The following is a 17910-nucleotide window of genomic DNA, read 5'->3' on the forward strand; positions in this document are numbered from 1 at the left end:
AATCTCAATTATATGGAGGCATTGTTCAAATAAGTACGGTGGTTAATGTTTAAGAAGGAACTGCAGATTATGCTAGCTTTTATAAATCAGAGCATTGAGTATAGAAGCTGGGATGTAATGTTAAAATTGTACAAGGCATTGGTGAGACCAAATCTGGAGTATGGTGTACAATTTTGGTCGCCCAATTATAGGAAGGATGTCAACAAAATAGAGAGAGTACAGAGGAGCTTTACTAGAATGTTGCCTGGGTTTCAACAACTAAGTTACAGAGATAGGTTGAATAAGTTAGGTCTTTATCCTCTGGAGCGCAGAAGGTTGAGGGGGGACTTGATAGAGGTCTTTAAAATGATGAGAGGGATAGACAGAGTTGATGTGGACAAGCTTTTCCCTTTGAGAATAGGGAGGATTCAAACAAGAGGACATGACTTCAGAATTAAGGGACAGACGTTTAGGGGTAATATGAGGGGGGAACTTCTTTACTCAGAGAGTGGTAGCGGTGTGGAATGAGCTTCCAGTGGAAGTGGTGGAGGCAGGTTCGTTGGTATCATTTAAAAATAAGTTGGATAGGCATATGGATGAGAAAGGAATGGAGGGTTATGGTATGAGTGCAGGCAGGTGGGACTAAGGGGAAAAAAGTTGTTCGGCATGGACTTGTAGGGCCGAGATGGCCTGTTTCCGTGCTGTAGTTGTTATATGGTTATATGGTTAGATGCTGGAAAGTCGAAGGTACACAAAAGTGCTGGAGAAACTCAGCGGGTGCAGCAGCATCTATGGAGCGAAGGAAATAGGCAACGTTTCGGGCAAAAAACCCGAAGGAATTAGTAAAGGAAATAGGCAACGTTTCGGGCTGAAACCCGAAGGGTTTCGGCCCAAAACGTTGCCTATTTCCTTCGCTCCATAGATGCTGCTGCACCCGCTGAGTTTCTCCAGCACTTTTGTCCACCTTATGAAACATCGACCCAGCAAGGTTTCATGAATGTACACAAAAATGCTGGAGTAACTCAGTGGGTGAGGCAGCATCTATGGAGCGAAGGAAATAGGCAACGTTTCAGGTCGAGACCCTTCTTCAGACTGAAGTTAATCCCCGATTCATAATGTGGAAAGATCTTCATTGGGAATCGACACTAGACTTCAGATAATTGGAGATATATATCTGCCTATTTATTTATCAATTTATCTATTCATTTATTTGTTTATTTACTGCATGTGTCTATTTTCACTTTTTCACACAGAGAGTGGTGAGTCTGTGGAATTCTCTGCCTCAGAGGGCAGTGGAGGCCGGTTCTCTGGATGCTTTCAAGAGACAGCTAGATAGGGCTCTTAAAATAGCGGAGTCAGGGGATATGGGGAGAAGGCAGGAACGGGGTACTGATTGGGGATGATCAGCCAAGGGGTTGGACAGGCTAGATGCCTTAAGGGGTTGGACAGGCTAGATGCAGGAAGATTGCTCCTGATGTTGGGGAAGTTCAGGACAAGGGGTCACAGCTTAAGGATAAGGGGAAAATCCTTTAAAACTGTGATGAGAAGAACTTTTTTCACACACAGAGTGGTGAATCTCTGGAACTCTCTGCCACAGAGGGTAGTCGAGGCCAGTTCATTGGCTATATTTAAGAGGGAGTTAGATGTGGCCCTTGTGGCTAAGAGGGTCAGAGGGTATGGAGAGAAGGCAGGTATGGGATACCGAGTTGGATGATCAGCCATGATCATATTGAATGGCGGTGCAGGCTCGAAGGGCCGAATGGCCTACTCCTGCACCTAATATCTATGTTTTTATGTTTCTATGATCACATTGAATGGCGGTGCAGGCTCGAAGGGCCGAATGGCCTCCTCCTGCACCTATTGTCTGTTGTCTATATGGTCTATGGTGTATAGACACATCAAACTTGTATCTTCTGTTCTGTGTTACGTTTACATATTGTGTTGTGCTGCAGAAAGTACGAATTCCGTTGTCCTATCTGGGACACATGACAATAAAACTCACTGGACTCTGCAGCCAACGTTACCTTCCAGGATGTAGATGCATTCTCTGTTGGCAGGGTAGGTGTTGGGGTAATTTGGTGAAGCAAAATATCCACCGTTGTCATTCCGCACCCACACTCCGCACTGCTTTCCCGACTTGTGGTGGGGCATGAAGTTTAGTCCCTCTGTAAAACAAAGCACGCTGACTTTACTTGGATTTGCATTAACATCTCAGCTGCACAGTCTGTGACTGGTTGTGTACGTACGTGGAACATGGGGGTTGGTAAGTGCTATGCTCACTTAGGAAACCTGAACAGAAACCTCTGGAGACTTTGCGCCCCACCCAAGGTTTCCGTGCAGTTCCTGGAGGTTGCAGGTCGTTGCCGGAGGTTGCAGGTAGTGGAAGACTGACAAAAACCTCCGGGAACCTCCCGGAAACCTTGGGTGGGGCACAAAGTCTCCAGAGGTTTCCCCTTCAGGTTTCCTAAGTGGGACAGGGGCATGATTATAAAATCCATTCAAGAAACTGCAGATGCTGGTTCGTACCAAAAAAGGACACAAAGTGCTGGAGGGGGCAGCAGGGTGGTGCAGCGGCAGAGTTGCTGCCTCACGGCGCCAGGGACATGGGTTCGATCCTGTCTGCGGGTGCTGTCTGTACAGAGTTTCTACGTTCTCCCTGTGACCACGTGGGTTTTCTCCGGGTGCTCCGGTTTCCTCCCACACTCCAAAGACGTACAGGCTTGTAGGCTATTTTGCTTTGATAAAAATTGTAAATTGTCCCTAGTGTGTAGGATTGTCCCAGTGTATGGGGATCGCTGGTCGGTATGGCTTCGATGGGCTGAAGGGCCTGCTTCTGTTCTGTATCTCTAAATTAAACTAAATAAAGTATTTATTATTATTATTTATTATTATTATTATTATTATTATTATTTTTATTATTATTATTAAATTAAACTCGACTCTTGTCCAGTCCTTCCAGGTTAGGCAGATGTTCACTAGCACCTCCACCAACCTCATCCACTGTTTCCGTTGTTCAAGATGTGGACTCTTGTACATCGGCGCGAACCAAACCAAACTGGGCGAGTTTCGCTGAACACCTGGGCCTGATCGTTTCTCCCGGTTGCTGGGACACTTGAACACCTTCCTTGCTCAGAAATTAGGTGCAGGAGTAGGCCGGCCCTTCGAACCGCCACAATATGATCTGATCTCCCGGTTGCCTGGGACACTTGAATTCCCCCACATCCCCCTCTTATATCCTACACAACTACCTCTGTGTGTAAGATTCAGTGAAAAAAGTTCTGCTCATGCGGTTTTAAAGTTTCTCCCTTAAACTTAAGATAGACCCGGGACTCTCGGGAACAATCTTCCTCTCTCCAACCCCTTAGAAAGTGCTGCCCCCCTCAATCCCGCTAGAGCAAGTCTCCAGCGTGCTGTGTTTAAACCGAAGATACACGGTGACTCGTTCCTTCTCTCCAGAAATCTGCCTGTCCCGCTGAGCAACTCCAGCATTCTGTGTCTACCTACAGTGACCTTCCTGTCCTCAGACTCCTCCATTGTCGGAGTGAGGCTAAATTGGAGGAGCAGCATCTCATATTTCGCTTGGGCAACTTACAGCCCAGTGGTATGAATATTGCTTTCTCTCACTTCAGGTAGCCCCGGCATTCCCTCTCTTTCTCTCTATCCCCACCTCCCCACCCAAGTCGTACCAGCTTCTCATTTTCACCCAACAAACGGCCTGTTTCCCTTATCATCATTACCTTTTGCATATCTTTCCTTCACTGTTCTTTATCTCTCTGTGCAACATCATCTCTCGTTTCCCTTCCCCCTGTCTTTCAGTCTGAACGAGGGTCTCGACACGAAACACTGCCTGCCGTTGTGAGGCAGCAGCTCTACCTGCTGCGACCCTGTGTCACTCACTCTGTCTCCCACCCACTTAGACTTCCTCAACCCTGTGTCCCTCCCCTCCCCTCCCCTCCCTCACCCTCAAAGGTGAAGCATTTCCTTGTTGCCATGTTTAAATATATTGATATTTTATTCATGTTGAACAGTGTGATGAAGTGGCGATTATTCTTCATAACTGCCCGACACAACTGGTCTTCATGTTATAATGTTGAAGACGGTGATAATATTCAGCTACATTATTGTGCAAGGTTAGAATATTGAGGACATTAGTAATGAACAAATAAATCACCGGTTTCCATCCGTAGCTTTCTGTTGACGAATTAGACGGATTTCTGTATTTTCATTCTTTTTTATATCATTCCACATTATTGGTGCGTTTCAAGAATTCCTTTCCACGTCAGAGGCAAAATTCTGTGCAGTTAAAAAACGTTCTAGTTTTGTTTAGAGATACAGTGCGGAAACAGGCCCTTCGGCCCAGCGAGTCCGTGCCGACCAGCGACCCCCCCCCGCACGCTAACACTACGCTACACAACAGGGACAATCTACAATTTGCTGAAGCGAAACTAACCTACAAACCCGCACTTGTTTGGAGTGTGGGAGGAAGCCCGAGCGCCCGGAGGAAACCCTCGCGGGTCACGGGGAGAACGTTGCAAACTCCGTACAGACAGCACCCGTGGTCAGGATTGAACCCGGGTCCCTGGCGCTGTGAGGCAGCAACTCTACCGCTGCGCCACCGTGCCACCTCTTGGTTTGAAAGCATTTTGTAAAAAGCAGGGCACCAAGTGGTTGAGAGAGCCTCAAACTTATTCACGCAGAGAGTTGTGAATTTATGGAATGGCCTCGTCCTGCACCTATTGTCTATGTTTCTACGACTGGACACGCCAGCAAGGAAGGGGGTGGGATACAAGCTGGGGTGGCAGGCTGGAGTGAGTGGGCAAGGATAATGTGTGTGTTGGTGCTGAGGCCCCCGGGCTTTCCCCCCTGGTCAGCAGTGAACCACACCATCAGGAGCTGGGACCACGTGTACGATCACAGCTTACCCTTGTCGTCAGTGGAGGTGCCATCTCGCCGGGCAGGGACAGCATAGTTCTGGAGTTGGCCCTCTGCAAACCTGGACCCTGTGAAGATAAGGCACCATGGTCACTCACAGGTGGATAAATTCATCCCTTTCCTTCTGACTGGCTACATAGAAACATAGAAAATTGGTGCAGGAGGAGGCCATTCGGCCCTGCGAGCCAGCACCGCCATTCATGGTGATCATGGCTGATCGTCCCCTATCAATAACCCGTGCCTGCCTTCTCCCCAATATCCCTTGACTCCACTAGTCCCTAGAGCTCTATCTAACTCTCTCTTAAATCCATCCAGTGATTTGGCCTCCACTGCCCTCTGTGGCAGGGAATTCCATAAATTCACAAATCTGTGGGTGAAAACGTTTTTTCTCACCTCAGTCTTAAATGACCTCCCGTTTATTCTAAGACTGTGTGGCCCCTGGTTCTGGACTCGCCCAACATTGGGAACATTTTTCCTGCATCTCGCTTGTCTAGTCCAGTTTCATAACAGCATTTAAAACAGATTTGGACAGGTACATGGACAAGAAAGGTTGCGAGGCAAACACAGGCAGGTGGGACTGGTGTAGATGGGGCATGTTGGTCGTCATGGGCAGGTTGAGCTGAAGGGCCTGTTTCCACGCTGTACCTCTCTATGATTCTCTCTCTGACTCTGACTCCGAGTGCTGGAGTAACTCAGTGGGTCAGGCAGCATTTTCACTTGGTACACACAACAAATATACAATCTACCAAAACAAAACTAAACATATCCCACTAAACTTCCCAAGCCATACACCGCTTTAAAAAGAGTCTCATAGAATCATAGCACAGAAATAAGCCCTTTGGCCCATCTTGTCCATGCCAACTGGGCTAGTATATATACTCACATTTGGCCCATATCCCTCAAAATCCTTCCGATCTATAAATCTATCCGAATGTCTTTGAAAAGTCCGACACCATTGTAACTGTAAACTTGGACATTTTTGAAATGATGCACATATACTCCCAATGCCTCTTTGTACTTGAATCCTGTTGGTTAATATTGACTCTCGTGCAATGGAGATTATTATTGGACATTGGCCGCATGAACACGAACGTCCTGCGGAAATGTACATTCTTCTATATGTGCCAGAAGTTGGGGAAAAGTTGTGTCGAAGGGTGTGTTTCCATGCTGTGTGACTCTATGAAGCGTTGGACTAACTCAGTGGGTCAGGCAGCAATTTCACTGTAGCTCGGTATATGTAACAATATAATGAACTAGACTTAAGCCCCTGTCCCACTGTACGAGGTAATTCAAGAGTTTTCCCCTGATTTGAACTCGGAGAATGTCCGTAGCGGGTCCGTAGGAGTTCGTGGATGTCACGTAGCCGCTCGCACGAGTAAAAAGTAACAATTTTTTTCATCACGAGTATTTTTTTACTCGTGGACATTTTTCACGGTGTTGAAAAAACGTCACGAGTTTACCGGATTTCCCGAGTACCTACCGTTACTTGTACGAGCCGCTACGGGACATCTACGGACTCGCTATGGACATTCTCCGAGTTCGAATCAGGGGAAAACTCGGGAGAACTCCTTGAATTACCTCGTACAGTGGGACAGCCCCTTAAGCCTAAAGACATTCCCCTAAACCTTTCCTATCCATATACCTTTTTTTAAAAGAATCGTAGATTCATAGTCATAGCACAGAAGCAAGCCCTTCGGCCCACCTGGTTACTGGTAAATTTTGAAAGTGTGCTCGATGTATCTAAACCCAGGCCGACAAAAGACTTTCCAAAAAGGCATGAGCAGTAAAAACCAGCGATCCTTGTCGATCCTCTCTGCTACTTCACTGAAGACATCAGACCAGTCAATGCAAACACAATTCTTTGTTTAACAAATCCATTCTGCCTACTGGGTTTTACTTACAGTCCATGAAATCCATATTTTTCTAAATGCTAATTAATTTTGATGCAGATTGATACCTTAATTAGGCCCTCGCCAGATGCTGTGATGGCTGGCCTTTAGTTGACATCTGTACACCTTTCTGCCTTGCTGAACAAGTGAATATTGAGCCCTGTCAAACAGTTAGCCAGACAGAGACGATGTAGAGAAAGGCTGGTTGGTCCATTCGGCCCATCAAGCACCCATTCTTAACCAATTCTACCCCAGCCTGTTATTCTCCCAAGTTTCCCTCAACTCCTCACTAGATTCCACTGTTCATCTACACACAACTTAGGGCATCAATTAACCGACCAACCCGCATGCCTTCCGATGCAACAAGAAACCAAGGTAGATGGAGCAAACCTACATGGTCATAGGGAAAACGTGCAAACTCCACAAAGACAGCATCCAAAGAGATTTGGATCAAAGCTGGAGTAACTCAGTGGGACAGGCACATCTCTGGGGAGAAGGAATGGATGACTTTTGGGGCCGAGAGCCTTCTTCTTCAGTCTCTGTGAAGAAGGGTCTCGACCCAGAAACGTCACCCATTCCTTCTCTCCAGAGATGCTGCCTGTCCCGCTGAGTTACTCCAGCATTTTGTGTCTACCTTCAGTCTAAAGCTGCATCTGCTGTTCCTTCCTACGCAGGAACAGTTGTAGCGGAGAAGCTTGTTTGGAATTCAGGGAGGAACTAAGAGGGATTAAATATGAAGGAGTAACTCAGCGGGACAGGCAGCATCTGTGGAGGACATGGATAGGTGACGTTTCACAGAGTGCTGGAGTAACTCAGTGGGTCAGGCAGCATCTGTGGAGAACATGGATAGGTGACGTTTCACAGAGTGCTGGAGTAACTCAGCGGGTGCAGCAGCATCCATGGAGCTAAGGAAATAGGCAACGTTTCGGGCCGAAACCCTTCCGGGTTTCGGCCCAAAACGTTGCCTATTTCCAGAAGGGTTTCGGCTTGAAACGTTGCCTATTTCCTTAGCTCCATAGATGCTGCTGCACCATAACTCAGCGGGTCAGGCAGCATCTGTGGAGAACATGGATAGGTGACGTTTCACCGGCATCTGCAGGTATTTCCTACACATGTAATAACGATGCTACTGTCTGATGAAGCATAGAAATTACTGATTGATGGAATGATTGCATTTGGAGTCAGGATTGGGAGAATGATAAAAATGAACTATTGATTGAACACCATAGGGGGGGAGAAAAATCAGTATTAATCAAAGTCCCTGAATATTACAGCATACATGGAACATGCACTTCTCCTTCCAAGATGGTTGTGTCCCTAATATGTTGAGTATTCACATGTTCATGTGATAGGAGCAGAATTAGGCCATTCGGCCCATCTCCACCATTCAATCATGCCTGATCTATCTTCCCCCCTCAACCCCATTCATTTGACCATGGATTATTGGCAACATGCCCTGCAATCAACAAACTACCACCATTACAATTAGACAATTTCAATTTCATATGAAATCGATTAATTCAGACCCCGCTAATTTTAATTCAGCATTTTGCAAAATTTGGTTTATGGAAACTGAATAGTCACGGACTGAAGGAAAGTCTGCAGCAAAATCTAAATGATTTTATGTACTTCAGGAAACTTTGGAAAAGTTTGGCAGCTATATAAAAGGCAAAATATACTGACCAACTATTAGAATGTCAGCCACATGAAAATCAGCTTTATAAAAGCTATTACAAGGCCCGGTTTGCTGGGAATGGCAGCTCTCAATGAGGAAGGATCATAGATACGTAGAGACATAGAAAATACGTGCAGGAGTAGGCCATTCGGCCCTTCGAGCCAGCACCGCCATTCAATATGATCATGGCTGATCATCCAAAATCAGCACCCCGTTCCTGCTTTGTCCCCATATCCCTTGATTCAATTAGCCCTAAGAGTTATATCTAACTCTCTCTTGAAATCCAGTGAATTGGCCTCCACTGCCTTCTGTGGAAGATAATTCCACAGATTCACAACTCTCTGGGAGAAAAATATTTTCCTCATTTCAGTCCTAAATGGCCTATCCCTTATTCTTTAACTGTGACCCCTGGTTCTGGACTCCCCCAACACTGGGAAAAAAATTCCAGCATCAAGCCTGTCCAATCCCTTAAGAATTTTAGGTAGACAAAAGTGCTGGAGAAACTCAGCGGGTGCGGCAGCATCTATGGAGCGAAGGAAATAGGCAACGTTTCGGGCCGAAACCCTTCTTCAGACTGATGCACCCGCTGGGTTTCTCCAGCATTTTTGTCTACCTTCGATTTTCCAGCATCTGCAGTTCCTTCTTAAACCTTAAGAATTTTATATGTTTCGGAAAAATCCCCTCTCATCTTCTAAATTCCAGTGGATTCCAGCGATCTGCTGGGCTAGGTGTACAACACTTTGTACAGCACAGTTTGTTACACTGTGTATGTGAATTGTGGGCAGTCTCGAGTGGGCACGTTACAACAGATCTCTTGGCAACCCTTCAATTTTAATCACCACGTGTAATTATTCCCAAATGAGACCCAGATGCTGAGATCTGACGGCACTCGAACTGATTGCACACATCTGCCTCGTCACAACACCGATGAGAGACAAACTTTCTGAAATTGGCCATTAGATGATCAAATATCTTTCATTTGCAATTTTTGCTTGACCGTGCCAAAGACGTGCTTCAGTAAATCGCCCCCAGGTGCGTAGGGAGTAGGTGAGAGAGTGGGGGGAAACATAGAACTAGTGTGGATGGGTGGCCGATGGTCAGCATTGACTCAATGGGCCGAAGGGCCTGTTTCCACGCTGTATCTCCAAATTAAATTCAACTAAATCTGCATAAATAAATAGACCACAATAGGGAATAAGTTTGGCAATTTCATGGGAGGAGAGTCACAGAGTCACTGAGCGGGGCTGAATACTGTGACCCAGACAAGGACAGGTGTGGTGACCCTGGAGTGTACAACCCTCGCTGCAGTGGCTTGCGGCCTCGCACTGATTTAGCGGCTGCAACCTAAACAGTTCAGGGTGGAGCGATGGCCCGTTAAGACTGAGGGGACATCAAGTAACCGCCCCAGTTAGACACAAACTGGGCTCTAATGCTGGACAGCGAGCGCTGATACATTCCCCGGCAGTATTTCATGGCGTCGACCAAAGTGGGCAGATGATATTTGTCCCCAGAGCCAGAGCTGCCGGTATGAGAATCGAGAGGGAGCAACGCGATCCAGTGAACAGCCGGCAATAACATCAACAACACACACTCACTCACCTTCTGCCTTGTGTATGGAAGCGATCCCACCCGTCACAGCGAGGAGCGACCACACTGCAAACACAAAACCACGGATCAGTGTCAGAGAAACATAGAAACATAGACAATAGGCGCAGGAGTAGGCCATTCGGCCCTTCGAGCCAGCACCGCCATTCCATGTGATCATGGCTGATCATCCCCAATCAATACCCCGTTCCTGCCTTCTCCCCATATCCCCTGACTCCGCTATCTTTAAGAGCCCTATCTAGCTCTCTCTTGAAAGCATGCAGAGTATCGGCCTCCACCACCCTCTGAGGCAGAGAATTCCACAGACTCACCACTCTCTGTGAGAAAAAGTGTTTCCTCGTCTCCGTTCTAAATGGCTTACTCCTTATTCTTAAACTGTGGGCCCTGGTTCTGGACCTTTGAACTTATGTGTGGTGATACTTCTGCTGAACTGTACACAGTGTAAATGAATGTCAATGCAATCTTTGGGAAGGATCATTGCAAGTTTCCAATGTCACTGGACGTTTGTAATTGTCCGCTGCTTATCGTTTGATTTCGAGCTTCTTATGAATTTCAATCACTTCACTGAATATAAAAATTGATGACGGAATCAAAAAGCTGGAGTAACTCAGCGGGACAGGCAGCATCTCTGGAGAGAAGGAATGGGTGACGTTTTTGCTGTACATTGACCTATAAATAAACCTTCGATCACGGCAGAGATTTTCTCTGAGTTTAAGTGTGTGTGTTTTTTTTTTAACATACAGCGTGTGACAATCTCTGCATGCGTTCCCAGCTCGGCGTTAAAATGCTGGAAAAGTCAGCGAGCGCAGATTGTTGGTGTGACACAAGGAACTGCAGATTCCAGTTCACCAAAAAAAAAAGAAAAAAAGACACGAAGTGCTGGAGTAACCCAGTCGGTCAGGCAGCATCTCTGGGGAACATGGATAGGCGAGGTTTCTGTTCTGAAGGAGGTTCCCAACCCGAAATGCCTGTCATTGTTCTCCAGAAATGCTGCTGAGTTACTCCAGCGCTGTGTGTCTTTGTAGTGTGTTGTGGATTCATCAATGCTGGGGTTGATTAAATAACACGATGATATTATTGAGTTAGTTGTTGAGAATGTATTGCTCTGTAGCACCCCCGTCCATGGAAACATAGAACAATAGGAGGTATACAAAAATGCTGGAGAAACTCAGGGACGAAACGTTGCCTATTTCCTTCGCTCCATAGATGCTGCTGCACCCGCTGAGTTTCTCCAGCATTTTTGTCTACCTTCGATTTTCCAGCATCTGCAGTTCCTTCTTAACCATAGAAAAAAATAGGTACAGGAGTAGACCATTCGGCCCTTCGAACCAGCACCGCCATTCAATGTGATCATGGCTGATCATCCACATTCAGTGCCCCGTTCCTGCCTTCTCCCCATATCCCTTATCCGTTATCCGCGAGTATTAAAACCATTTCCTCAAAAAAAAACACGGTGCCTGTCCCGTTCAGTTACTCCAGCATTCTGTGTCGATCTGAGATTTAAATCAGCGTCTTGCACTTCCTTCTGACACTCTTTATTTTACATGTTGTGCCCATGTTTTTCCCGTGTTCTGGATTTTAGAAGGATGAGGAGGAATCTTATAGAAACATATAGAATTATAAAAGGACTGGACAAGCTAGATGCAGGAAAAATGTTCCCAATGTTGGGCGAGTCCAGAACCAGGGGCCACACAGTCTTAGAATAAAGGGGAGCTCATTTAAGACTGAGGTGAGAAAAAAAACTTTTTCACTCAGAGAGTTGTGAATTTATGGAATTCCCTGCCACAGAGGGCAGTGGAGGCCAAGTCACTGGATGGATTTAAGAGAGAGCTAGATAGAGCTCTAGGGGCTAGTGGGGTCAATGGATATGGGGAGAAGGCAGGCACGGGTTATTGATTGGGGACGATCAGCCATGGCGAATGGCCGATTGCACCTATTGTCTATAAGCATTTTGATACATATTAGATTTTCACCTCCAAAGATTCATTCATGTAAATTTTAATTAATATTGATTGGATTTCACACCAACTTTTAGATTTATCTCAGCATGTGCAGAGTTGGACAGCTCTACAAATGGCATTCATTCCGGTACATTAACGTTACACATTTAGCACAATATCTGATTGGAAGTATTGATCGTTCTGAATAAATGACAACACTTATTCACATTCTCTCCTAGGATATTGAGTGAGTCTGTGCAGGGTTAATTCCCGGGATGGCGGGACTGTCGTATGCTGAGAGAATGGAGCAGCTGGGCTTGTACACTCCGGAGTTTAGAAGGATGAGAGGGGATCTTAATGAAACATGTAAGATTGTTAAGGGCTTGGACACGCTAGAGGCAGGAAACATGTTCCCGATGTTGGGGGAGTCCAGAACCAGGGGCCACACAGTTTAAGAATAAGGGGTAAGCCATTTGGAACGGAGACGAGGAAACACTTTTTCCTCACAGAGAGTGGTGAGTCTGTGGAATTCTCTGCCTCGGCGGTGGAGGCCGGTTCTCTGGATGCTTTCAAGAGAGAGCTAGATAGAATTCTTAAAGATAGTGGAGTCAGGGGATATGGGGAGAAGGCAGGAACGGGGTACTGATCGGGGATGATCAGCCATGATCACATTGAATGGCGGTGCTGGCTCGAAGGGCCGAATGGCCTACTCCTGCACCTATTGTCTATCGGTTTCACACCTTACCCTTCCGTATCTCTGTCTCCCTCTCCTCTGTCTCTCAGCCTGAAGAAATGTCACCCATTCCTTCTCCCCAGAGATGCTGCCCGTCCCGCTGAGTTACTCCAGCATTTTGTGTCTAGCGGAGAGATTCGCTTGTCATCTCCTCGCCTGCATTAAGTTTGCGTTCCACTGCAGTTTCCCGGGGCGGCCGGGATCAATTGGGAACGTTCTTCATTTTCAGACATTATGTGGCAATAACATGCAGACACAAGGAAGTGCAGATGCTGGGAATCTTGCACAAAACACAACGCGCCGGAGTATCTCAGTGGGTCGGGCAGCATCTGTAAAGGGAATGGACAGATAAGGTTTCGTGTCGGGGTCCTTCTTTAGACTCTGTCAACAGACAATTGGTGCAGGAGTCGGCCATTCGGCCCTTCGAGCCGGCACCGCCATTCAATGTGATCATGGCTGATCATCCCCAATCAGTACCCCGTTCCTGCCTTCTCCCCATATCCCCTGACTCCACTATCTTTAAGAGCCCTATCTAGCTCTCTCTTGAAAGTATCCAGAGAACCGGCCTCCACCGCACTCTGAGGCAGAGAATTCCACAGACTCACCACTCTCTGTGAGAAAAAGTGTTTCCTCGTCTCCGTTTTAAATGGTTTACTCCTTATTCTTAAACTGTGGCCCCTGGTTCTGGACTCCCCCAACATCGGGAACACGTTTCCTGCCTCTACAGCCGGTCCTTCTCTCCACAGATGCTGAGTCTCTCCAGCATTTTGGATCATTGGTTCAATTATTCTGCTCTACAGATGCTGCCTGACCCGCCGAGTCCCTCCAGCGAGTGGCTGTTTTGTTGTGTGGTGGTGGGTCGTCAATGAACACAAGGAGATGTATCTGTTCTAACGCTAGGGAACCTCACACTGTGACAGACGTCTCCGCAAGACATCTTCATTCATGGAAAGATACAGCATGGAGACAGGTCCTTCGGCCCACCGAGTCTCTGCCGACCATCGATCACCCGTTCACATGAGTTCTATGTTATCCCACTTTCTCATCCAACCCCTACAACACTAGGGGCCATTTAGAGGGCCAATTAACCTGTAACCACACATGTTTTTGGGATGTGAGAGGAAACCGGAGCACCCGGAGAAAATCCACGCGTTGCGAACTACACACAGTCAGCAGCAGACAAGATCAGGATGGAACCCCGGTCCCTGGGCTGTGAATTGAATTGAATGGAATCAATTGACGACAGGGTTCTGTGAAGAGTGAATAAAACCGGCCGAACCTGCAGCTCAAGTCGAGTCCCTGGCCAGATCTCCACAGCCCCCGGTCCCGACCCGAAACATCACCTATCCGTGTTTTTCAGAGATGTTGGCTGACCTGCTGGGTTGCTCCGGTATTCCGTGTCCTTTTTTTTAAACAAGCATCTGCAGTTCCTTGTATCCAAATCACCTGAAATGCACTAACCTTGGATATCCCGCGCCTTACCACTTGGCCGGTGATTTGGAGTAGAGACTCCAAAGATGCACAAGGTCCCTCCCTATTTTGGCCGGAGTGTCGTGTTCACACCAATCCCCAAATCACCATTCCAAATGGCGATCACATTCCACTGTGCCAACTGGCACATGTGACAAATAAATACATCTTGTATCCTGACCTTTGCAGATCAGTATGTACCAACTTTCCAAATGTTTAGCTTTGGCCCGAGTGGCAGGGTAAGACTTTCTTTTGGAGGGGATGGCTCTCGTTCATGAACTTGATCTGCAACTTGATGCAGAATTCATTCCAGTAGCGAGATGACCAGTCACTGCGTGAAGTATTGACCGTGTAAGTTGCATTGGTCCTGGTCTCTGGAAATGTTCATGGGCAACAAACTCTAACACAGAGTCATAAAGATACAGTGTGGAAACAGGCCCTGCGACCCATCTTGCTACACCGGCCAACATGTCCCACCTATATTAGTCCCACCTGCCTGCGTTTGGCCCATATCCCTCTAAACCTGCCCTATCCAAGTACACGTCTAAATGTTTCTTAAACGTTGCGACAGTCTCTGGCTCAACAACCTCCTTCGTCAGCTCGTTCCATCCACCACCACTCTTTGTGGGAACAAGTTGCTCCTCGGGTTCCTATTAGGTATCTTCCCACCTCACCTTAAACCTACGTCCACTGGTTCTCGAGTCCCCTTCTCTGGGCAAGAGACTCTGTGCCGAGCAGATGTCCGGCTTCGTGTTTGGTGTTGGGTATTAATTCAACGATGGTGACATTTTAATCCAACCAAGGCGAGGTCCCACTAATGCATTGGTCGGAGTGAATATCTCCGACATTTTTGCTGCACTGCCGGCCAAGATGAACCCATCGCCTTGCACCCTGGCCGCTGCTATTGGGTATTAGGTTCCAGGTGAATTCAAACGCGTTCGCAACCCCGTTGATTATTAGCAGCGGATTTGATCTAACGGTGTAGGAGCGCTTTCAATTCGTTGCAGAGCGAAGTTTGATGTTGGCAAGAAAATGGTAATTGTGTAGAGAGGGAAATCGACAATAGACAATAGGTGCAGGAGTAGAGGCCATTCGGCCCTTCGAGCCAGCACCGCCACTCAATGTGATAATCGCTGATCATCCCCAATCAGTACCCCGTTCCTGCCTTCTCCCCATATCCCCCGACTCCGCTATTTTTGAGAGCCCTATCTGACCCTCTCTCTTGAAAGCATCCAGAGAACCTGCCTCCACCGCCCTCTGAGAATTCCACAGACTCACACAGATTCCACAGGGAAGTTTGATGTTGGCAAGAAAATGGTAACTGTGTTGATGAGAGGGAAATAGCCATCGAAAGGCGGGCGAAGGGGGTTTGGACGGAGACACGGTGAACTGCAGATGCTGGAGTCCTGAGCAAAACACAGAGTGCTGGAGGAGGGTTCGGCGGAACGGGAGGGTAGTTGAGGCCAGTTCATGTGTGGGAGTTAGATGTGGTGCGGCTGGGGATCAGAGTGGGAGAGTGGATGATCAGCCATGATCATATTGAATGGCGGTGCAGGCTCGAAGGGCCGAATGGCCACGGCACCTAATTTCACCTAGCGCCTTCGCGGGGCGGGCAGTGCTGGGCAAACGGGACAGCTCCGTGCGCTGGCTCCTAGCGGTGCGCATGGGAGCTGTCCGCATTTGTCCATTTCAGCACCGCCGGCCATGGATCGGTGAATCCCATCCCAACCCCAGTGCCCGCTCGTTCACTGAGCCGCTACTGGATGGTCTGAAGAAGGGGTTCGGCCCGAAACGTTGGCTATTTCCTTCGCTCCATAGATGCTGCTGCACCCGCTGAGTTTCTCCAGCTTTGTTTGTGTACCACTGGATGTGACAGTCTCTGTGAACCCTGTCCATAAGCATCGCATCTTCCCCAGCCTCTAAGCCCCCCTGTCTCTCTCTCCCCCTCTCTAAACCGTGCACGCCAGGTTGATTGCATTGGTTGATACAGGGTGGACCACGTAAAGGTTGCAATCTCCCACCCCTCTCTAAACCGTCTCCACCCGACACTCTCCATCGCTCCAAACCCCTCCCGAAACCCCATATCGCCCTGAACCCTCGGATTTTCTTTGACCCTGTCTCTCTCTAATCCCTCTGTCTCTACCCCCCCCCTCTCTCCCTGACCCCGTCTCCCTAAACTCTCTGTCTCTTCCTGACCCTGTCTCTAAACTCGATGACTAGCCCTAACCCCCCCTCTCTGATCCCGTCACCCTAAGCCTTGAGTTTAAGAACAAGGGGTAAGCCATTTAAAACGGAGACGAGGAATCACTTTTTTCTCACAGAGAGTGGTGAGTCTGTGGAATTCTCTGCCTCAGAGGGTGGTGGAGGCGGGTTCTCTTGATGCTTTCAAGAGAGAGCTAGATAGGGCTCTTAAAAATAGCGGAGTCAGGGGATATGGGGAGAAGGCAGGAACGGGGTACTGATTGGGGATGATCAGCCATGATCACATTGAATGGCGGTGCTGGCTTGAAGGGCCGAATGGCCTGCTCCTGCACCCATTGTCTCTCTAAACCCCCATATCGCTCTGAACCCTCTGGTTCTCTTTGCCCCTCTGCCTCTACCCCCTCATCTCTCTAACCCCCTCTAAACCAAATTACTCGCGCTAAACCCCGTCTCTCTGATTCCGTCTCTCTAACCCCCCTGTCTCTTCCTGACCCTGTCTCTCTCTAAACCCCCCGACTCGCTCTAACCCCCCCCCCCCCCCAAAGTCAATTCCATTGACCAGGTTTACGGCTGTGGACACTTCTTCACAGCCTTGTGCAAACTTGTGACTGAGAATCGATTTGGCATGATGTTGGAGGGATTTGTGTTCAATAGTTTGGACATTAGCCGAGTCGAGACATAGCCGCTCCCCGCCAGTTTAAAACATTAACATGGCTTTCAGGCGAGGTCTTGACAATAGCATCAGGGCATTAAGACAAAGGCGTTCTATAATAAAACAAAGGGCAGGCACGAGTACATTATTTTGGACAGAACTGGTCGGTGTACAAATCACCGCAGGACCTTCCTGTAGATGGCGACATTAATTAGATATATTTTTTTATTTCTGACTCACCTTTGAACATGAGGAAAAAGCGTTTCTCCAGCACCATTCTCTCGTCGAGGAAGTGCCGGCTTCTCTCGAAGCCTCTTCGGGGGGTGTGGAGAGTGCAGTGTCTAACGGCGAGGGTCCTCACTCACGGAGTGCACCAGTCCAGCACAAGCGGCTGCATGCTAGGGCAGCGAAGATCCAGCTATCCGGGATTAAGGGAACCACTTGTCAATTCGGGTCGCGCTGCTGCCCCGAAACCTACCTCCACTCGCCCGTCAATCTCCCACTCCAATCTCACGGCGTGTTCAACACATAAACCATTCATTCATTCACTCATTCCCCTGGCCGGAGTCTGAGGGAACAAACTTTTCACTGGGTTAATTCCATCCTCGGCAAAGACACGGTCAGACAGGGTCGGTTCTTGCCGTGTTATTCACAGTGATCTGGACGTTGAGGGAAGAATTTTCCACAGCCAAGGAAAATGGGACTTGTTTCCAAAGATGCCAAAGTCCGCACACGTTACACGGCGGAGAGCGGCAGAAAGATCTGTCGCTGGTGTGAGTGAGGCGCAGCGAGCGATACTCCAGTTCCCGGCGCCCGGTGGGTGGGTGGGTGAG

At 47.9% G+C, this 17910-nt stretch overlaps 1 protein-coding gene across 1 annotated transcript in view; it reads right to left on the reverse strand.

The window, feature by feature from the left end:
- LOC129705008 (neuropilin and tolloid-like protein 2) overlaps positions 1 to 17910 on the reverse strand; it is a 50575-nt gene extending 32665 nt beyond the window's left edge. Inside the window, exons 1-4 of the mRNA XM_055648383.1 lie at positions 17318 to 17910; positions 10075 to 10128; positions 4902 to 4979; positions 2004 to 2144 (exon numbers count right to left, since the gene is read on the reverse strand). Coding sequence (XP_055504358.1) covers positions 2004 to 2144; positions 4902 to 4979; positions 10075 to 10128; positions 17318 to 17354 — 310 coding nt within the window. The 5' untranslated portion in view covers positions 17355 to 17910. The remainder of the gene's footprint in view (positions 1 to 2003; positions 2145 to 4901; positions 4980 to 10074; positions 10129 to 17317) is intronic.

This window comes from Leucoraja erinacea, chromosome 17 (assembly GCF_028641065.1).
Source record: "Leucoraja erinacea ecotype New England chromosome 17, Leri_hhj_1, whole genome shotgun sequence".
Lineage (NCBI taxonomy): Eukaryota > Metazoa > Chordata > Chondrichthyes > Rajiformes > Rajidae > Leucoraja > Leucoraja erinaceus.